Source organism: Lampetra planeri, chromosome 1 (assembly GCF_965212315.1).
Source record: "Lampetra planeri chromosome 1, kcLamPlan1.2.h2, whole genome shotgun sequence".
Classification (NCBI taxonomy): Eukaryota; Metazoa; Chordata; class Hyperoartia; order Petromyzontiformes; family Petromyzontidae; genus Lampetra; species Lampetra planeri.
In genome coordinates this window covers 31189153-31208429 of record NC_136107.1, presented here as the reverse complement: position 1 = coordinate 31208429, position 19277 = coordinate 31189153, and the positions used below count along the sequence as shown (strand labels likewise).

The 19277-nt window shown below is 46.7% G+C and overlaps 1 protein-coding gene across 1 annotated transcript in view; it reads right to left on the bottom strand.

Annotated features, from left to right (window-relative positions):
• Window positions 1-1322: 1322 nt before the first annotated feature.
• LOC144721205 (guanine nucleotide-binding protein subunit alpha-13-like) overlaps window positions 1323-19277 on the bottom strand; it is a 40140-nt gene continuing 22185 nt past the window's right edge. Inside the window, exons 2-3 of the mRNA XM_078598638.1 lie at window positions 11330-11380; window positions 1323-6034 (exon numbers count right to left, since the gene is read on the bottom strand). Coding sequence (XP_078454764.1) covers window positions 5465-6034; window positions 11330-11380 — 621 coding nt within the window. The 3' untranslated portion in view covers window positions 1323-5464. The remainder of the gene's footprint in view (window positions 6035-11329; window positions 11381-19277) is intronic.

Sequence of the window (19277 nt, the reverse complement as noted above, 5' to 3'; positions counted from 1 at the left end):
TTTAATCGAAAAGATACCAGATGGCTCAATGGGATACGGTCTACAGGAAAGCCACCCATACAGATGCCTACCTAAAACCTGACTGCCACCACCATCCATCCCAGAAGAATTCCCTCATCAAAACTCTACACCATAGAGCTCGATGTATTTCCGACCATCACCACCTAGCCAGTGAACTGGAGCACGTACACCAAGCCCTCAAGATGAATGGATATTCAGACTACACAATCCGTAAAGCTATCACCCCAACCGTTGAGAAAGAACCACCTTAGGACCCAATCAAAACCATCACCTTGCCATACATCGCAGGGGTCACCAAAAAGATTTCCAAAACCATGAGCAAACACAAGATCCAGGTTCGATTTAACACAGTACATAAAATTCGTCATCTGATCCCATCTGTGAAGGATGTGATCCCTGACATGCAATACCCCAGGGTCTACAAACTAAGCTGTCTGGGGCAGCAGTTACATTGGGGAAACTAGGCGACATGTCTCGGACCATGTTCGTGAACACAAGGCAGATCTGAAACACGGTAGGACCAATACCTCAGCCCCGTGGCTGATAATTGTTTTAATGCGGTGGGCTCACACGAAATTGATTTCTCCAAGACGAAGGTACTCTGCAAACCCACTGGCTATCAACAAAGATTCGTTCATGAAGCCATCCAGATATATGGACGGACACAATTTCAACCGAGAAGATGGGTACAAACTGAGCAATCTTTGGAAGGCCGTTATATACCAGTTTAAGTCATAACTAGCTGAGGTTTTCATCCTACCTTCCGATGTTAGCAGTTATTTTCGACTCTGCTTTTACATTAACAGGTTAAATGCCTCACACTAACACAGCCGCCGCTGCTGGTGTCCTCGAGGTGGCGGCAGCTCTGCGATCTTCCACTGACATGCAAATGTATCACTTTAAACATCACTAGCTCCGGCCACTTCTTTTATGACCCTTGGGCTACACCCATTTCAAACCTTTAAAAACAGCCTGCCTCAGCAGCTTTCCCCCTTTTTTATCCTGATGACGATTGCTTATGTTGCGATCGAAACGTCGTGATATGTATTATTTTTTATTCACTTTATTATTTTATTGTAATTTTTTCTATCTACGTGACTTTACCGAAAGATTCAAAGAATAAAAATGGAAGCAGTTTTGACTGGCTGCATGATATTGACGGAGCCAGCAACCTTGATTGAATTATGCTCAATGAAAATGGGCCTCTCGCCTTTTCCTCCCAAATCAAATCAGCATCCACACCGACCACCGCAGCCACCCTCTTGCATGTAAAGGAGCACAAACTACTTGATGCCGAGGGCTACTTTTTGCATCTTTATTGTACATTCCCTGTGTATGTACAGATTATGTTACAGGTTTACGCAAGGCAGAAGCGGGTATTAGGTTTGGCTTATTCCATCCTGACAGTGTGAAACTCTTCCATAATGTATTTTCCAAAAAAAGCCAGATGAACGTCGAAAACACTACAAAAATGGAAAGTAAAATTGTAATTTTAATACAAAAAGAACCTAAGCGTAATTCAATTTACACGTAATAATTTACCAAAATAGGAACATAAAATGTACAACAAAATGGTAAGAATGCACATTTAATATGTGGTACTTTTTAGTTTTATTATTTTAATAAGGAGTAGGATATTAGCATGTGTATAATATGGTTATGCCTGCCACAATCACATTACTTCCACTCACTTGCTCTAGCCAACAACACATACCTTAGCCCATTAACCATTGACTCTACAAGCTGCAGTGCATGCGGCCCACCCACCCATGCTAAGCACTACACTAAGACCTTCAATCTAAAACCACCACTTGCTTAAAAGTCCCACAGCAGCAATGCCCCTCTCCATCACCATCAATAAAAGAAATCCGCAGAAGCTAGCAAACCGTTAAGATTCGACTTCAGAACAATGACAGTTTTCACACGGGTTGTTTTATTCATCCCCCTTCTTGCTGCTTGCTCATTTTCATCCAGATGGGAGTTGTCCCTCTTGATGAAAAGTCACGTGGCTGTCACGCTCTAATTTAATTCTAATTTGGTACCGTTCGACATCAGTGTTCAGTAAAAGGTCGAACCGGTGAGCTTAAAAGGTTGGCTCTTCCGCGGATTTCTGGACAATCCCCTTTCTCATCCGTCCCAATGGACTGGCATAACCTTTCGACCTTAACAGCGCCCGCTACTGGCTGCACATATATTAATTACCACGGTCAAGTGTAAAGGCAACACGACATGGTTAAGAACACGGTGTGTGTGTGCGCGCGGTATTATGTACTATAATTGTATGCCTAAAAAAAACTCCGCAATTGTTACAATACCACGTGATGCATTCAGATGTGTGCCCCCCACACCCCCACACGTATTATATGTACATTCCCTAATCTGCTTCCATAACTGCACTGCCAGCTGCTACTTCTCATCGACTGTCATCGGAGGAAACAAAAAAATATATATATACGCTTCATAATCCCAACTTCCAATTAACTTTTCCACGAGAAGCCCACGACAAAAGCCGCTACTCGCGCGTAAGGCAATGACAAACGACCGTCTAACTACGAACGCGCCCCTACGCTTCAGTGGTAACGGGGGGGGCAGGCGGAGGCGCGCGGTTCCGTCACAACAAACACAATGGCTCATTCGTCCAGGCAACATGTGGGCCCCCCCCCCCTCCCCGGGGGAAGGGGGTCAGGAGTGGCGAGCTGCAGCACACCGATTGGACGACACGTGCGCGCGCACCACACACGGCCACAAATTGGGAAGACTGGCAAAAAGGTTGAATTGCGACCACGACAACAGCAATTAGTGAGGGTAATAATACAACATCGACAACAACGGAAGAGGCGACGTTCTTTTGCCGAGGACGAGCAGAAGGCACCCGCGGTGTTTGGCCTTCGACAGCGCCCGAGGCAACACGCTGCGGCAACGCAATTCATTGATGCCCCCCCACGTCGCCACCTGGCTTGAAGACGATGACGACACTCGCTTGCCGTAAAATAACGACGCGAAATAAATGGAATAAACTAAACAATTTTTTTTTTTACATTTTAATGTTCCACTACGCCCTGTGGAGCGCAAAAAAAACATAAGCCCTATTTACTCGTGTTATATTTTAAATCAGATAGATTAAAAGCTTACAAAAATACATGACGACGATACAGTACAAGTTACGGGTATTATAGCGACTATGACTAAAGGGGAGAAAAAATGTACGTATATGTCCAAAACGCCACAGCTACCATTAGAATCAATTAATAAACAATTTTTAAAAATATCCCTGAAATGTGTACTTGCAGAAGAAGCCTTGCGAATTGAAGGCTCTCCGGGGGTTGCGGTGGGCTGACACAGAGCTATGGTCGGCATCAGGAAAACCGAAAGCGGCAGATTTTGAAAGTGTGGCGAGTGACGTTGCCCGGTGGGCGCTCCTTGGAACTTTCTCGAACAGGTCGGGGCTCCACACCGCGTCTAACTTCCTTAACCTTGTACCCCAGACGTCCTGAAAAAAAGATCTTTGTACGAGCGTGCGGCTGGCATGGCAGAGGAGACGAGAGTACCCGGCCCACAACCACACCATTTACGATGTCCCCCCCCTTCTCCAACACCTTGCATAAATAAGGAAACCCACGCGCGGAAGGCACCGAGCGAGAGAGCGAGAGACGTGCTGTGTTAAACAAAGGCGTGGTCGACCGTTGCCAAGGCGGCTGAACGCTTGCAAAGAGGACAGCAGAGTGGTTGGGGAAGAGCCTATGTAGGCGTGTGTGCGTGCAAAGGTGTGCGCACTCAAAACGAGACTGTACCAAAGAATTAGTAAAAATAAAAATTCTAAAAACAAAATGGAAAATCAAGTATCTTTTCCATTAAATAATAAAAAAAAATCTTGAGTGATTTAAGGCAAGTTAAACATATACAAAATGCTAAGTTTGAGATACATATGGAACAAAAAACAATACACGAATCGGAAAGATTTTCTTTAAGTGGTATCTTCCAGTCTAAAACAAATGTTTTCAATCGCGTACAGTGTGTTTGTTACTATTCACAGTCTCTCTCAGCTCCTAATGCAAAGGCTGAGCTCTGGCCGATTAGAAAAGGAGTACAAGGCAACTTGGGAGGATTATAATCAGGCTCCTGTGTCGGACAGAATGTTAAAGAACCTTTCAGCCATGCAAGCCCAGGAACCGTTGTCTTGTTACGTGACGAGTGCTCAATGAACCATCATGGCGTGAACATCGACTCCCTTGAAGCAGAACAGCGGACGGACCAATCCCACTATCGTTCGGCAACAACAAAATTTGGTGTCAAATATATTCTAGCGGATTATATTATTATTACTATATACCTACACTTATACATATGGCACTATTCCTGCAATGTGGTCAAGTCACAAATCTTCTCCTACAGTTACATGTCACGAGCTGCAATAAGCAGGAACCATCTTGGCAAAGAGACCATTAAAATCGAAAAAAAATTCCAAGCTAGAACCAAAATTTGTTTTGCTTTTAAAGTGGGCCCTATAATCTTTCTGTGAGGGCCTAAAAGAGCCCTCTCGTTACACATATGGCCTTAGTAAAACTAAGCAGCTAAAAAATGACACGCATCACGGAACGCCGTAAACATAAGCCCAGACAAGTTCGTGACACTCATGGAATAAGATCAACATTCTGATCAAGAGTTTTTTCTTACAAATGAGCACAAAGAGCTTCCTCCAACGAGGAGAACCGAATATAGAAAATATATGGCATGCCCATTGTTTATTTCTATTACCAGAATGCAGCCTCATTTGCCCTGGGATGAACAATGATTAAGCGATATTGTGCAAAAGGGGTAAGGGAATAAAACCTGGATTATCTAAAAAAGAGATTTAACAAATTAAAATCTTTCACACGAAATAAAACAAACAGGCAATTTCCCAGAGATTTTCTTCTTCTTTTGGACAGGAAAAGGCTAACGTAGAGGGTAATGTGGGCAGAACACATGAAAAAACAATAATACAATTTGTTGAAATAAAACGTTTCAGTCAAAGAGCCTCAGTAAGTTGGAAATAAAAACTAATTCTGAATATCTAGTCAGATTTCTCTTTCAACTGGTCTTTTTTTTTTTCAACAAAGTGCTTTTTGTTTTAAATCGCATTTCTGCCAAGTGTCTCTACCAGGGCTTTCAAAACTGAAGCTTCGATGCCACAGCTCCATCCTCGTCGCCACACTAACCACTCTTCTCCATTCAAATGCAACTTGAGTCGAAATTGCACGTAGTCCACATCAGACGGCCGACTGGTACAATTGCAAGCTTGCAGCAGGGTGCGAGGCACAAGAAGTGGAGTTTGAGAAGCCCTTGCCTGTAGCGATTCACAATTACTCAAAGAAACCATCAACCCAGACTCAAAAGGCCACCGCAGTGCTCACTGAAAGGTTAGCTTTGGGGGGGGGCAGGTGGGGGAGGAGCCGAGTTAACGTCACTGCAGCATCAGCTGCTTGAGGTTGTCACGCAGTATGGTATCCCGCACGGCCTCGAAAACGTAGCGAATGTTCTCCGTGTCGATGGCGGTGGTGAAGTGGTGGAAGAGCGGCGTAGTGCGCTCACGCCTCTTCGAGTCGAAGGAGCGCACCAGGAACCTCTGCACGTCCTCCAGCTGATGCGGCGAGCCTACAAAGTCCGGGAAGTAGTCCGCGATGCTCGTCATGCGAACCTTCTCGGCAAGCAGGTCCGTCTTGTTGAGGAACAGGATGATGGAAACGCCCTGGAAGGTCCGATTGTTGACGATGGTTTCGAAGATGTTCATCGACTCGACCAGGCGGTTGGTCTTGCGGTCCTCCATGAGCACCTGGTCGAACTCACTCGACGACACGAGGAAGAGGATGGAGGTGACGCCCTCGAAGCACTGGAACCACTTTTGGCGCTGCGACCGCTGCCCGCCCACGTCCACCATCTTGAAGGGGATGTTCTTGATGTCGAAGTCGTGCTCCACGATGCCCTTGGTGGCCTTGCGAGCAAGCAACACGTCCTGTCTGCTCGGCAGGTAGTTCTGTTTGGGTAGAACGAGGGAACAGCAGCAGCAGAGGGGAGGGTATTTGTCAAGCGGTGGTTCACGGTTCGTGCCCAGTGGCGCCCGCCCTGGTTCAGACTGCCTATGTATTAACTGGATTGGCAGGGGGCGTGAAGAGATCTCGTGACGTTCTAAAAAAGATAGAAGGCCGTGTGTGCCTGCGTCACGTTCTAAACTAGAAAATCGCTCGCAAATTACATAACTAGCAAGGTGACTCGGCAGTGGAGTGAGCGGTTCACAATCAGAGGTGTGTCAGTTCAAGTCCTGGCTGGGTGTTTACAAGACCAATCACCCCTCTGGGGTTGATACAAATGACGACCACTTTGGTGGGGGAGTCAACAGTGGTTGTCCGAGAGATAGATGCACCACCATCGAAATGTGGAGTTTTCACCACTGGCCGAGGGCTGCAAACAGGAGATGAACGTATCCAGTGTCCGGCTAATCCCTGTCCGACGAGCCCCTGCCTGTGAATCTGTTTGTCTTGCTCAATATCATTTAGTGTTTCTGTTTGCCCCTCTTGAGGCTGATAAAAATTAGTTCCAATTTGTGGTAAGTTTACACTGGTCATGCTATGGAGGACATCAGCTGCTGTCACACAAATTTGATACTTTACCCACGAGCTCAAGGTCAGCAGTGGGGTTGAATGCCCACGCCGTTACTTACTCAAGAGTATGGAGAAAGTAGTGACCCGTGATTTGTCACGTACCACGTTAATTGTGCCACTGTCTCCGTCACCCTTTCCAATTATATCATTTTAACTTTGGACTACCCAATATTCTGCCTGAAATATTGAAGAAGAATTATCCGTAAAAACATTGCAAATGCTGAAACTAGGTTAACAAATAAAAGTAAATTTTTTATGGAAGAAATCTAAAACATGTGACGTTGGTTTTCCATCATGAAAATAGATAAAATATCTGTGAAAGGTGTGACATTAAATGTTGGGTGGCCCCTAGGCCCGTTGCAGTTCACCCCATTGCAATTAAACGAATTATGGCAATTCAGGTCAAGGATTAGTTACTTTAAACATTATGGCGAATGTAGCATCTCTAGTGGCTGAAGGGGTAAAGTGAACCTATTGTAGGTTTAACACAGGCTATCGCGACCAATATCATCCATAAGGTTTTTTTGGATTAGATAGCATAAATATATAAATGCGTTGTTAAAACCGGCCACCACCTGACACAGCCAACTAGTAAGGGTTGTCATGTAAACAGAACATGCCAATTCGTCACTAGTACAGCACTAGTGTGTAGTGTAGTATGCTAGAAAAGCACATCTACGCCTCTATAGAAGGAACGAAACAGTTAGACTTCTCCACAAATCTGGCTGTCGCCTGATGAAGCTAGCTGTAATTACTGGCAAAACGTCGTACTTAGATTGTAAATGTTGTGGCTTGGCTCTCCAACACACCGGTGTGCTGTACTAGTGACGAATTGGCACGTTCTGTTTTCGTGACAACCCTTACTAGTGGGCTGTCGGCGGGTTTAACGACCCATTTATATATTTACGCTATTTAACAAAAAAAAACCTCTATTATGGATGAACCTATTGTATACAGGAAATCTAGTGATGCTGATACTCACAATTCTACAAAACAAGACTAAATTAATAATTTAATCTCATGAGGCAACGAGGTTGGGAGCCAAAGCTCCGAGTCCGATCTGACTTACAGAACAGCAGCTGGAAGAAGACAAGGGGAGAAGCGGATGGAAGCCACAGCCCAGGCCAGTGCTGTTTCCCCCACCCTTTTGCTTCAATTCAAAATTGGCCTGCAGGCGTTTAGAAATACTGTCCCAGAACCTTCATTTAAATTCCAACCACCGCTCGCTCTGTGCAGTCTGTGGGTAATCCTCCCCACACTTATGACATTCACTCTGCCCAACACGGCACATTTGTAATTTTCCTCTCTCTCGCCGAAGTGGCAGCCACCGCCACTACCACCACGCCTGCGACATACTTGGGTGCGGCTCTCTTCAGGGGTGCGCTTGTTTGGCAAAAACAAATACAAACAGGCTCGGGCAGACGCTATTGGGCAACGTGCAAGTTCAGTCGAGTCACGCGCGTGCGACTAGTTCGCGGACCGACTGGGGAGCCTGCCGGATTTGTAATCTGCAGCTGGATGGAACCGTGCACGCGCCGCTGTTTGTGCGCACGTGCCGCTCAAGGGTGTCATTTTGAAAGGACAGCATTAATCATTGCCCTCTCAACGCACCTGGCACACGACGCTGCAATTCGATAAAAACAGACGAGATACATGGCCAGCCGTACATTATATTTTTTACACTTTGGCCCAAAAACACAATTAACACGATTGAAAGCGTAGCCACATCAAGGTGTCAGGGTAAGCAATTATGAAAATTGGTCTGCTCTGTGCAGATCTGACCGCAGCATCGCGCAGCGAAATGAGGCAAGGTAATGCATGTTACCGGACACCACTTGTGGCATACGCCCTCTCGCTGCTGTAAAGCGCCAAACCAGAGATGGCTTTTGTGCTCTTTGTAGATGGTACCGATTTCCTTTAATGGCACATCACTGAATTTCATTTTGCAGAACCATTCAAGGCTGGCTGCACTTTGTAAAAAAAAAAATGTAAAGAGATACAACAGCACGATCCTCCTCGTAGCACCCTAATGAAAAGCTGTAACCGTGGGTTACGCCACAGCGTGCAACCTTCTTCGAAGTTAATGTTTAATTAAAAACAACTATGGCAACTATTGTGTGTGTGTAGGGCACCACTGCACGCGTCTGCACTTGCCTCTCACGGCCGAGCATTCTACTGGCGAACACACAAAGTCTCGATCATCATCATTGTGTGCTATTAGATGCTCAGCTTTGGTGTAATCGTTTTATGCCATGTCACTTAACTGCAGATGTTTCAGTTTTGCTATGCATCGAATGAGCCACTGAGGCCATACTGCACCATCAATGTTACTCTTTGTCCCAACGCTAAGCTCCATCCGAGCAGGTGTGCGTTCAATAATTATCAGTTGTGTAGATTATCTTCTACAATGACATCGGCAGGCACTCTCGGCCAACTGCTACCGACGCTGTAAATGTTGAAAGGGAATAGCGGGGAGAAAAAGAGAAACGGACACCGGTGAAGCGTTCAAGAGGATTGTTGTCAGGGTTAAAGCTCGTACATACAGGCTACTGGGCTACTTTTTTTAGGCTTAGGCCTAATAAGCTCAACCACTGAAATAGCTTCCCCCAACCCCTCAATTTCGAGGGTGGCCATTTTACTTTGCTCGCTCTTCACTTCTGGCGTTCCCTGCACCTTCAGCCTTGCCACACGACATGCAGGCGCCGATTTTTGTATCGCTCCCATCTCCCCTCTTGCTGTAAAATGTGAAAGTGACCAACCACCCTGCACAATTCCCATGAATATATTCCTTCAGTATTTGCACTGCAGTTCTAAATCTGTTTGCCGATTTTGCGCTGCTGCTGCTGCAAGTCTACGCACACAAATCAACACATTCAAAGTAAGCATAATGTGTCCGTATAAGGAGTTGCTGACAAGAGACTATCTGCGGCTTGACAAGCCAAAACGCCAAGTGCCTTTCGACCAAACAAGCACAGGGTGCTCATCATTAACAAATGCCCTAAACAAGTTTTTGGACTTCCTCATACCTAAGGCAAGGTTCCGTTTCTGCAAAAGGGCAATCACTGCCGACGTTCACGAAGGGGGCGATGGACCGAGTCGAGCTCCGAGACTTAAAACTGGAAACCTTCCAAACGCGAATCCGGAAAAAGGCACAAAAAGGCGTCAATCGTAGATCCACATCGCCCGGTAGCATTTCCCGTGGCAGTCTCACCTCCAAAAACCAAATGTTTACACGTGCCGCCTGCAGGCCAAGTAAATAACGCCAAACAACGCCGCCGAGGCAAGAGGCAGCCTGCATTCCTCCAGCCGCCTCCAGCTCGTTGTGTTTTTGTCCACCGATTGGGGGAGCTCAAATTGAAGGCTTCAATGACTCGGTATGCGATTGAGCGGAGGCAGAGTTCTGGGTTTAATCGCGCTAAAAGCCCATCACGCCGTGCGGCCTTTGCCCATAACGAAGCTCATTACGTACTTAAGCAAACGTTTATTAAGTTGCACAACTGCGTCGTGCTAAACGCTGCAATCGGAGACCGGGAGTGGGGGGGCTGAACAACAAATTAAATTAGGAGAGTCTTCGAGCTACTTCGATTTAACGCAACTCAAACTTCGTGGGGGGGGGGGGGAATGGCGTTTGTGTTTTCGGCGGAAGTGGGGGAGGGTGGAGGATTGCAGGACTGCTGAGCAACGATTGCTCCAAAGAGGCATTTGGTTGCGTTGGTTGTGAGACTATAAACCTATTTGTCGGAGTAAATTCCTGTGACAGGATTGAAAATGCAATGCTCCGTTTCATCAGTCAACAGAATGGCAGCCTGCGGGTTATCTCGCATCAACACCAGGTGCTACAGGGGTACACTGCGAGTCGATTGTAACTTTGTGCTTTCCTTTAAACAAAACGTTATTTGTGGTTCAAGGCCTTGATATGAGAATGTAACGCATTAAAGAATGCTTACGTCTCTAATGTCATGTTGTTCAGTTTTCTTTTCGTCAGAAAAATACCCAAAAGCTGCCTAAAACCTTGCCTTCAATATTACTTCAAAAACAAATGTCAGAATTCCAACAATCCATTTCATTCTCCTATTTAAACTTAAATAAACTAAAATGAAGCACTTTTATTTCAGAAGTGTGCTGCTTGGTCCAGCAGATGGCAGGAAACCCACTGCGAGACACAGATCAGTGTTGTCAGCTATGTCTGCTCAACAGCTTACCCATTACATTCTCAACGGAGGGGATGCTGTGCATACACTGACAAATTTTATTATATTATTATTCCGCATGTTTACCCAGAGACCCGGAGTCTCAAAAACTCTTTTTTTAGAAGGGTCCTGCCAGGTTTCACGCCGGAGGGGGCAATACTGCTATTTTAAATCCCAAGTAATTAGCATTTTAATGTTCAGCAATGGAATATTTGGTGAAAACCAGTTACGTTATTATTTTCTTAACTATCGAGGAAAAAAAACTGAGAAACCAGAGGAAACTCGTGCAGAACAAGGGGAGAAGATACACATTCCATGCAGAAAGGTGCCAGCCAGGATTTGAGGCAGGAAACTTCTTGCTCCGAGGCACAAGTGATACCACCGCGCAAACCCTGCGCACCCTGTGAAAAATGTGGATGTGTGTGATCTAATGTATACGGTTGGAATGAAGTACAATTGCAGTGAATGAAGACCACTTACCATCTCCCCAAGTCTTTCCAGGTTATCCAAGAAGTACTTGACCGATTCACCCTGTGCAGAAAGAGCAGGGGTTGTGGAGGAGTGGGGAGAGGGAGGTTTGTGGGTGGGTGGGGGTGAAAGGGTGGTAGAGACGGGAGTAGGGGTAGGCGAGACACAAAACACAACTTTATAAAAATGCCCACAGCATAAATTCTACTGTACACGCTAAATAAAAAACCGCTCAAGTATGCATGCGCACACACACAGGCAGGCACACAACATAATGCTTCAGTGAACTGATACAGGGAGTGGGGGTGGGGACTCAAGTTTTTAAAACCTTTGTACAAACAGATGAATTATATATGTGCGCACACGTTCACAAGCACGACCACTTGGCCGCCCCAGCCTTGTGGCTTCCACATCCACGCACAAGTCTACCACAAGCACAGATCCAAAGCTTCCCAATAAGATTTGCATTGCATTTGTCACATATTATTCCTCCCATCTCCACGAAGGTCAAGGGCAGCCCCCCCCCTTCTTTAATTAAAGCAAACAAAAAGGCACACGTTTTTCCAATTTCCATTTCCCTCCCATTGGCCGAACGGGCCTTTATTTTTGGGAACTCGATGAGCACTTGCACATGTAGCACGGCCGCGCGAGAGCGCCCCCCCTCCCCTTCCCCGCTGAAGGGCTCCCGCTCAGTCGCAGATGCTGACACGTCTGGTAAACACAGTAACGGCAGAGAGGGTTTACACGCGGAGAGGGTTTACACGCGGAGAGAGTTTACACGCGGAGAGGGTTTACACGCGGAGAGGGTTTACACGCGGAGAGGGTATACACGCGGAGAGGGTTTACACGCGGAGAGGGTTTACACGCGGAGAGAGTTTACACGCGGAGACGTGCCCCCCTCGTCCCGGCGTAGAGAAGCCACAAAACAAGAACCGTTTTCATCTCGCGGCATAAAGTTTTAAACATTTTCAACAAAAGTAATTCCCATAACCGTGAACGAGCAAGTGTTGGTTGGGTGGTCTTCCGTCTCTACCGGAGTTTAAGAGCCAGCGGTGGGAAATTCCACGGTCTAAGGATGGGGACGGAGTCTTAATCCACAAGGAGATGACTCGGTGATCTTCACAAACAAGTGCAGCTTTATGAATGACAATAATGTATTTTATTTAACCAGGAGGGCTTCAAATAATCTTAAGACTTTTTAACAGGAGGTCATGAATTTGAATGGTTTCGCTAATACCATTAATGAGTGTCTGGCCTTATTAATGAGTAATAAACACTCACAGCTCTGCAACTCATTCAACAATTTATTTCTGTATAACTAACTTCTGGCCACATCGCAGCCCAAATCTACAATAATTGGTATTCTCAGTCTCCCATTCAAATACTGACGATTTGCAATTCTGCTTAGCTTGCAAGATCTGGTGAGATTGGGTGGAACACTTGTCACCCAGGCTAGAGGGATGAGAACCAGCATGAAATATCACAAGCCCAGGTGCTCCACTAAATATGCTACATTGTAAAACATTACATACGCTTACACATTTGTTTCTACTGTTACTTAATTTACATGGGGGTGCCACGGTGACAAAATGTTAACCACCGTGCCTGGTATACAAAGGATCATGGGTTCAATCCCGACTGATGCCTGTATATTTGGAGTTTACATTCTCTTTGTGGTCGTGTGGAATTTTCTCCGGTCCTCCGGTTTTTCCCTCCACATTTATAATCAACATGTATTTAGAGTATTTGGCTGCTATAAATTTGCACATGATAAGCCACTTCGTTGGGCTATCATTTGTGGCCAGGTCAAAAAGAGCTATGAAGCTCAGTGGACCTTACCTGGTAAAAAAAAAAAATGCAATCTTTTCACAATTAAAATGACTAACTGATATTTTTACATGACGCTTTGAGTGCTAAACACTCAAAGTGCCATGCTGGATATTTTTAAAAAAATCAATGTTTCATTCCAGTGGCAGAGAAAGCATTTTTGGCAGTATGTGGGTCATAAAAATCAACAAAAAATTACATGCAACTATTTTGAGATGGCTCTTTTTCTCCTGCACTTCTCTGAAATGTAACCATCTAAAATGAGCAACCAACCCCTTTAATTTATCACTTTAAACATTTACTTTTGCCCTGCCAGCAAGGCATGAGACCTATTTAGGAATGAAACACAAGCCCCTAGATGCAACAGAACAAGTCCTCTCTTGCCAAGAAGCGCAGCAGATATGGCATTGCTCTGCCCCATCTAATGCCAGAGGGAAAATAAGCTCTGAATCAGGCATCTCAATTTAGTTTAAATACAGCTATGTTTAAATAACTGCAGGCTTGTCAGATAAACCCACATTACCACCCACCTTCCCAAACCTTGTGTAAATAAACCCTTAAATACTCTGGTAAATGAACATGATTCATAGGTGGACAGTCAACTAGTCACTGAAAATAGTGCTTCCAGCTTGCACAATTCATTTGGATTGAACAACACACTAAGATGTACATGGCATGCAAAAAAGCTCTTGGCCTTAAATCGGACCACCAGATCCAAACAACTGCATGTTTGGCGATTTGGTCGTTTAAGAGAACAGGCGAAAAAAACTGATATCATGCGGCCAGCCAACAACATTCAGGTGCCATGCATCTCTGCATGTTCTTGATTGTATTCCAGCCTGCTCTGTCTTTTATTCTGTTGGAATGGGTTTTCTCGTCATTGACAGATTTGAATGACGTAATTAATTGCGAGAGGATATGACACATTGCATCCATACGAGTGAGCGTGTTTTTGTGCGTCGATGTACAAGAAAGTGTGGAGCAGTTCCGCACTGCGCTACAAAACCGATGACCTGAGTTCAAATCACAGCCACAACCAATAACCAATATCAGAAGTGGTCCTGGGCCTCCTCTAGGTTGACGCAAACTTAAATGTGCATATATCGGGACTGCTTATGGGCCTCCTTTAGGCCAACTCAACCTTAAACATCCGTACTGGGGAGACAGGCATGTACGTGGTGCTGGACCACAGCTGACGTGACGTGCTGACCTCAATAGACGCTTGCTAACAACGCTAACTGAAACAGTCTGTTTAAGGTTATATAGGGGAATTTTTGGTCTCTGTGTATAGCTAAGGGGAGAAGTTAAATAATGGGCTGTACTGTGGCTAATGTTATTGCAGCTCTCAACACTGGTAAGAAAAGTATCTGTTTTGACAGCGCAGATTGTATTTCGGAAGCGAGCACGCTTGCACAAGACAATAAGATGGGGGGGGGCAGGGGGATCAGAGACTGGGGAGGGGAACGCAGGCATCACGGAACGCACGGAACTCATGCACGCACACAGGCAGACGAAGGATGAGGAGGGGGGGGCGGCGAGGCAGACCCCCCCCCTTCCACACACACGCGCAAACAAGCGCATGGGCCGCGTCGCCTTCGGTGGTTAACACGCCCCGCCGCGGCCAGATCGCCCGATGCATTATTAATCGTCGGCTGCCGCCCACTTGCTGCATCATTTGGCAGAGACGGCGCAGCTGGTGGCAGGGAGGGTTGGCGGGGGCATCGCTGCAGCGAGATGGCTGCGTTGTCCAACGGGAATGGAAGCAACCCCTCCTCCTCCCCCGCCGCTCCCTCTCCACTCTCTCCCATTTCCTGCTCGTTACGCGCGCCTTTGCGCAGCTTGCCAGCTCAGAGGGGGGGTTTTTTTCGTCCCTCCAGATGCTAGAAGGTGGTGGGGATTTGTGGGTTGTCGATCTCGAATTCCACACTGGCGTTATTCTTATTATTATATTCCTGAAGCTCCACCGTGCAGCCAACATGTCATATTCCGGACGTGAAAACATCCACAAGCTTACGTACATTTTAACAGTACATGTATATATGTATGTATGGCCTGTTCATCACTGCAGTGCTGGATGAGAGCTTCCCCATGCTGTGCAGGCAGTGATGGTTATTTAACCATACTTTACCTTGCTGGCTAGTGGAGGGTGAAGCAAAGAACGATCGAGTGTGTTGTACTGCCCCCTGCTGCCAGCACTACCTACTACAGCCGTTTTGTATTGGGTCGTCACCCATCGAAACCACTATCCAGGCTCAACTTTCCTTAGCTTCCTCTGGCATTAAGTGGCTATTTAACAATACAAAGGTAAGCATTAACCTCTGTATTGTGGAGTTTTTAATAAAGTGTTTTCACACGTCAGCCAATTATCAGTCCACTGCCGATAAAACGAGCACCGGTTTGAAGGTAACACTCACGCACTGAGCAGATTCTGGCTCCTTGCATGGATTGTGGAATTTTAACTTCTGGCTCGGGTCCACAAAGAAAGACGAGCTCCCATCCCTTTGCTCGTTTAGAGCACGCAGTCACTTTGGACTCAGTCTTGCCTTTTCATACCTTGTCTGCAATGGCCTTGCGGGGGTTGGGTTATTATTGCCGTTTTCAGTATTAAAAAAACAACTTTTTGAAAATACAAGATGTTTAATTGTTTGTGTTCTGCAAACTCCAGTGGGTTTTGACGAATGGCCTGGAGATTTTTTGAAACACCACAACTTGGCAACACAAGTCACCAGAAGCTGGCGGTCGGCCCAGAAGCGCAGTCGTATCAACATCCACGGGGGTAGCGGCTGGAATAAGGAGAGAGAGCTGGGGGGGGGGCCCAGCAGCTCGACTCGCTCACAACCCCAACAGCTGACGTCGGACCCAAAACGGCGTAACAAAAAACCGGAAAGAGGGGAGTTTCTAGAGGGTAGGGGGGGGGCGTGTATGGGGATGCTGGAGGGCTATATGTGTATAGGGGGCAGGGAAGCTTTGTGTCAAGACAAAAGAATATGCTTCTCAGAGCATCGCTTGCTCTCGCAGCAACGTTTCACTTTGGTCGACGATTTCCAGCGGTGAGGACGCAGTCTTCGGCAGAGAGTCGCACCGGCACGGGACCCCCCCCCGCCCCAAGCCTCAATCAAGCGACGCCGAGTCTCGACGCGTCAACAGAGGAGCGCACGCACGCACGCCGCCCGTGTACAGTGCTGTGCTCGCCGCACACGGGGCTAAATTGGGACGACGTTTGTAAGGGCCTGCCCCTTCTTCTTCTTCAACCCCACCCACGCCTCATCCCGCCCACCACCACCCCCCCCCATCGCCTGACTGAGCGCCGGCAGACCGATCTGCAAAGGGGGCTGAATCATTTCCTGTGTTGCTCCAGATTCGAAAAAGTCCGGAGCACATCTGTAGCGCTGGCAGCTAGCCGTGTGTGAATGAACCACAGACAGACCGACCGACAGGCAGGCAGGCAGGGAGACTGCCTGCCATTGTTCCCAGATACGGTCGAGGCGGACACACGCCACGGCACAACGAGCTTCTCTATTTCGCTTGCGGGCGTCGCCGACTGCGTTTTTTGTGCGACCGTGGTGCAATGACGGAGCGAAGTTTCGGCCCTCCTCCCCAGCACTCGGCCTTTTTTACGGGAGTCGTGGCTGCAAGCACGGCCACCTTTTAAGCAAGGAGAGAAGAGCGTGAAGGAAAGGAAAACAAAAACCAAACAACCTTTGCTCCCCATGTTGCCTTCATGGAGCGCTCGAGTTAGTGAAGGCAACGTTGTGGCTGGAACACACAACTCACAATCACAGGTTTACGACGAGCTTAAATCCCAGTCAGAGGTCGGCTCAACCAAATCACATCTCTGGGGTTGATAAATCAGCGCCACATTGTGGGGAAATATACATTGGTTGTACAATGGGTAAACATTACCCCGTCATGGCAATGTGGGATTTCCACTGCTGACTCAGAGGCCGAGAAGTTGAGCGGATGGACACTTTGACGTTTGCCTTGCCCGCTCGGGGCAGTGTTTGTTAATGAACAACAGGGTTGAATATTCTTAACCGGTGTTTCCAAACCACTATCTTCATATACACACGCTCACGAAACATATTTCAGAATGGTAGGAGCAGAGAGAGGGTCATTGATGGCCATGTTCAACGCAGCGATTTTCACAGAACTTTAGAAAAACAGGCCGTTTTTTTTTTAAAGACGACTTCTGGCAATAGCCGAGGAATGCGACAACTCATTGCTGCCTCCCACAAAACAAGCCAAGGCTCAGAAGATGGCTTCTCTATAGACCCCGGGTGGCTGCTGACCCGCTGTCGGGAGGACTTTGGCAGAGCTGGATGGGAATAAAAAATACAGACGCAGCGATAACGCCGTGCTCTGGGCACCGGGAGATCCTACAGCGGTCCACCACGAGCGGCGAAATGTGCAACGGTTTTACGACAAAAAAAAAGAAACCACACAAACGCTTTCATCACGAGCTGATGACCTGTGGCGTCCGACAGTGTTTCACTTTTACGCACGCATCTGTTTTTGGCACAAAGTCAAGGTCTCCTTCAGGAGGACGGAGCTTGGGATGATGTCTGGCTAATTCTTTTGAGCGTCTCTGTGTGTGTTCTAAAGACATGGGAGTGCCCGCAGGAAGAAAAAAAACCCACGGCTTATGAGAGAAGCACAATCAAAACGAAAATTGTGCATGCAGGTAGACAAAACCTACTTGATGTACTACCTCCCTTTGGCACCCTGCCATTGCAGGCACGCTTTTCATATTACAGCCTATACTGTACACCAGTTTTAATGCCTAGCTAAGTGGCTCATTTTGAGATTATTATAATGCTGGCTTCATAATAACAGCAGCTCAAACTCTATACATGAACTGTAAGCAAACCAGTTTGAAGGTTTTTTTCTTCCGACTTTTTAATTATACACGTCATCCAACGCAACAAGATACCAATCGCGGTCAGGTCAAACTGTCGACCTTATCTCACGAGCATTTGACAGCGTTCGTGTCCATTGGCAGTCCTTGGTGGGACGTCCAGGGAACTGCGGAGACCAGTAAGCAGTAATTTGACTTGTACACAGCAGGAAATGGCTATTTGAGCCCTGAAGAAAACCAAGAAATTGAATTTATCCACTCTCCAATTGCAAGGGCCAGTCTATCATATCCATAGGACAAGCACCGTCAACTTCCCACAAATAGGATGGATTTATCATCACTGGAAGAATGACCGACTCGGCCAATGCCCAAAAAGGATTGTGAACCAACGACCTTCCAACAGTGAGACGATAGCTCTGCCCAACGCCACGTAGCCCACGTAGAATATAAAAAAACCTAGACACATATATAGAAACATGCCTATGACTTAATTGTTAAAATAGCTTAGTTATGTTTGCAGTTCTTACCAACCGAGCCTTCTTAGCAAAGAACAGGCTTAGGTGGGGTAAGAAGGATCGCTGCCAAAGGGCAGAAGCCGTTTGTGCCCCATGCCTGCAAACTGGTTTTTCAAATCCTGCTCCCCATTCGCCCTGGTGCAGCACATATCAAGCGACTGAAAGAATGCCAGTCACGCTGCTGCCTCCAAATCACATGGCCCCTCATCCGGGTTGGGTGGTACTGTGGTCAGAGTGCTCGGCTCTCGATCCGAAAGACGTTTAAATCTAGATCAGGGTTGACTCGGTCCATCCACCGTTGTGGTAAGGCAACTGTAGCCGGCATCCTGTGTACAGTATAGCCTTGCTTCTGCCATAGCAATGTGGAATTTAAAATGCTGGCTGCCAACAAAGATGAGTGCTGCCAAAATGTCCATCCGACCTGAAGTTAACAAACCTGAACTTCGTCTCAACGCTCTTGTCATGACTGCGGTGATTGTAATGTTGGCCAGTTAGTTACTTTGGAAATGTTTTTCAACGTGAGAGGAAACCCGAGCATTCGGAGAAAAACCACAAAGTGAAGGGATAATGCTGGGAACTTCTTAAAGAGTCTTTATAATTCAGTTCCCGAGCAAGCTCCCAGCACATGGAACGAAACGTCAAGACATCACAGCAAGCAAAACACATGGTTCAACCCATCGAGGTCAAAGAAATATATCCGCAATGATCCGCGGCCCACTTGCCATACTGGCACTTTGCTGTCCCCCTCACCCCTGGGTATCTC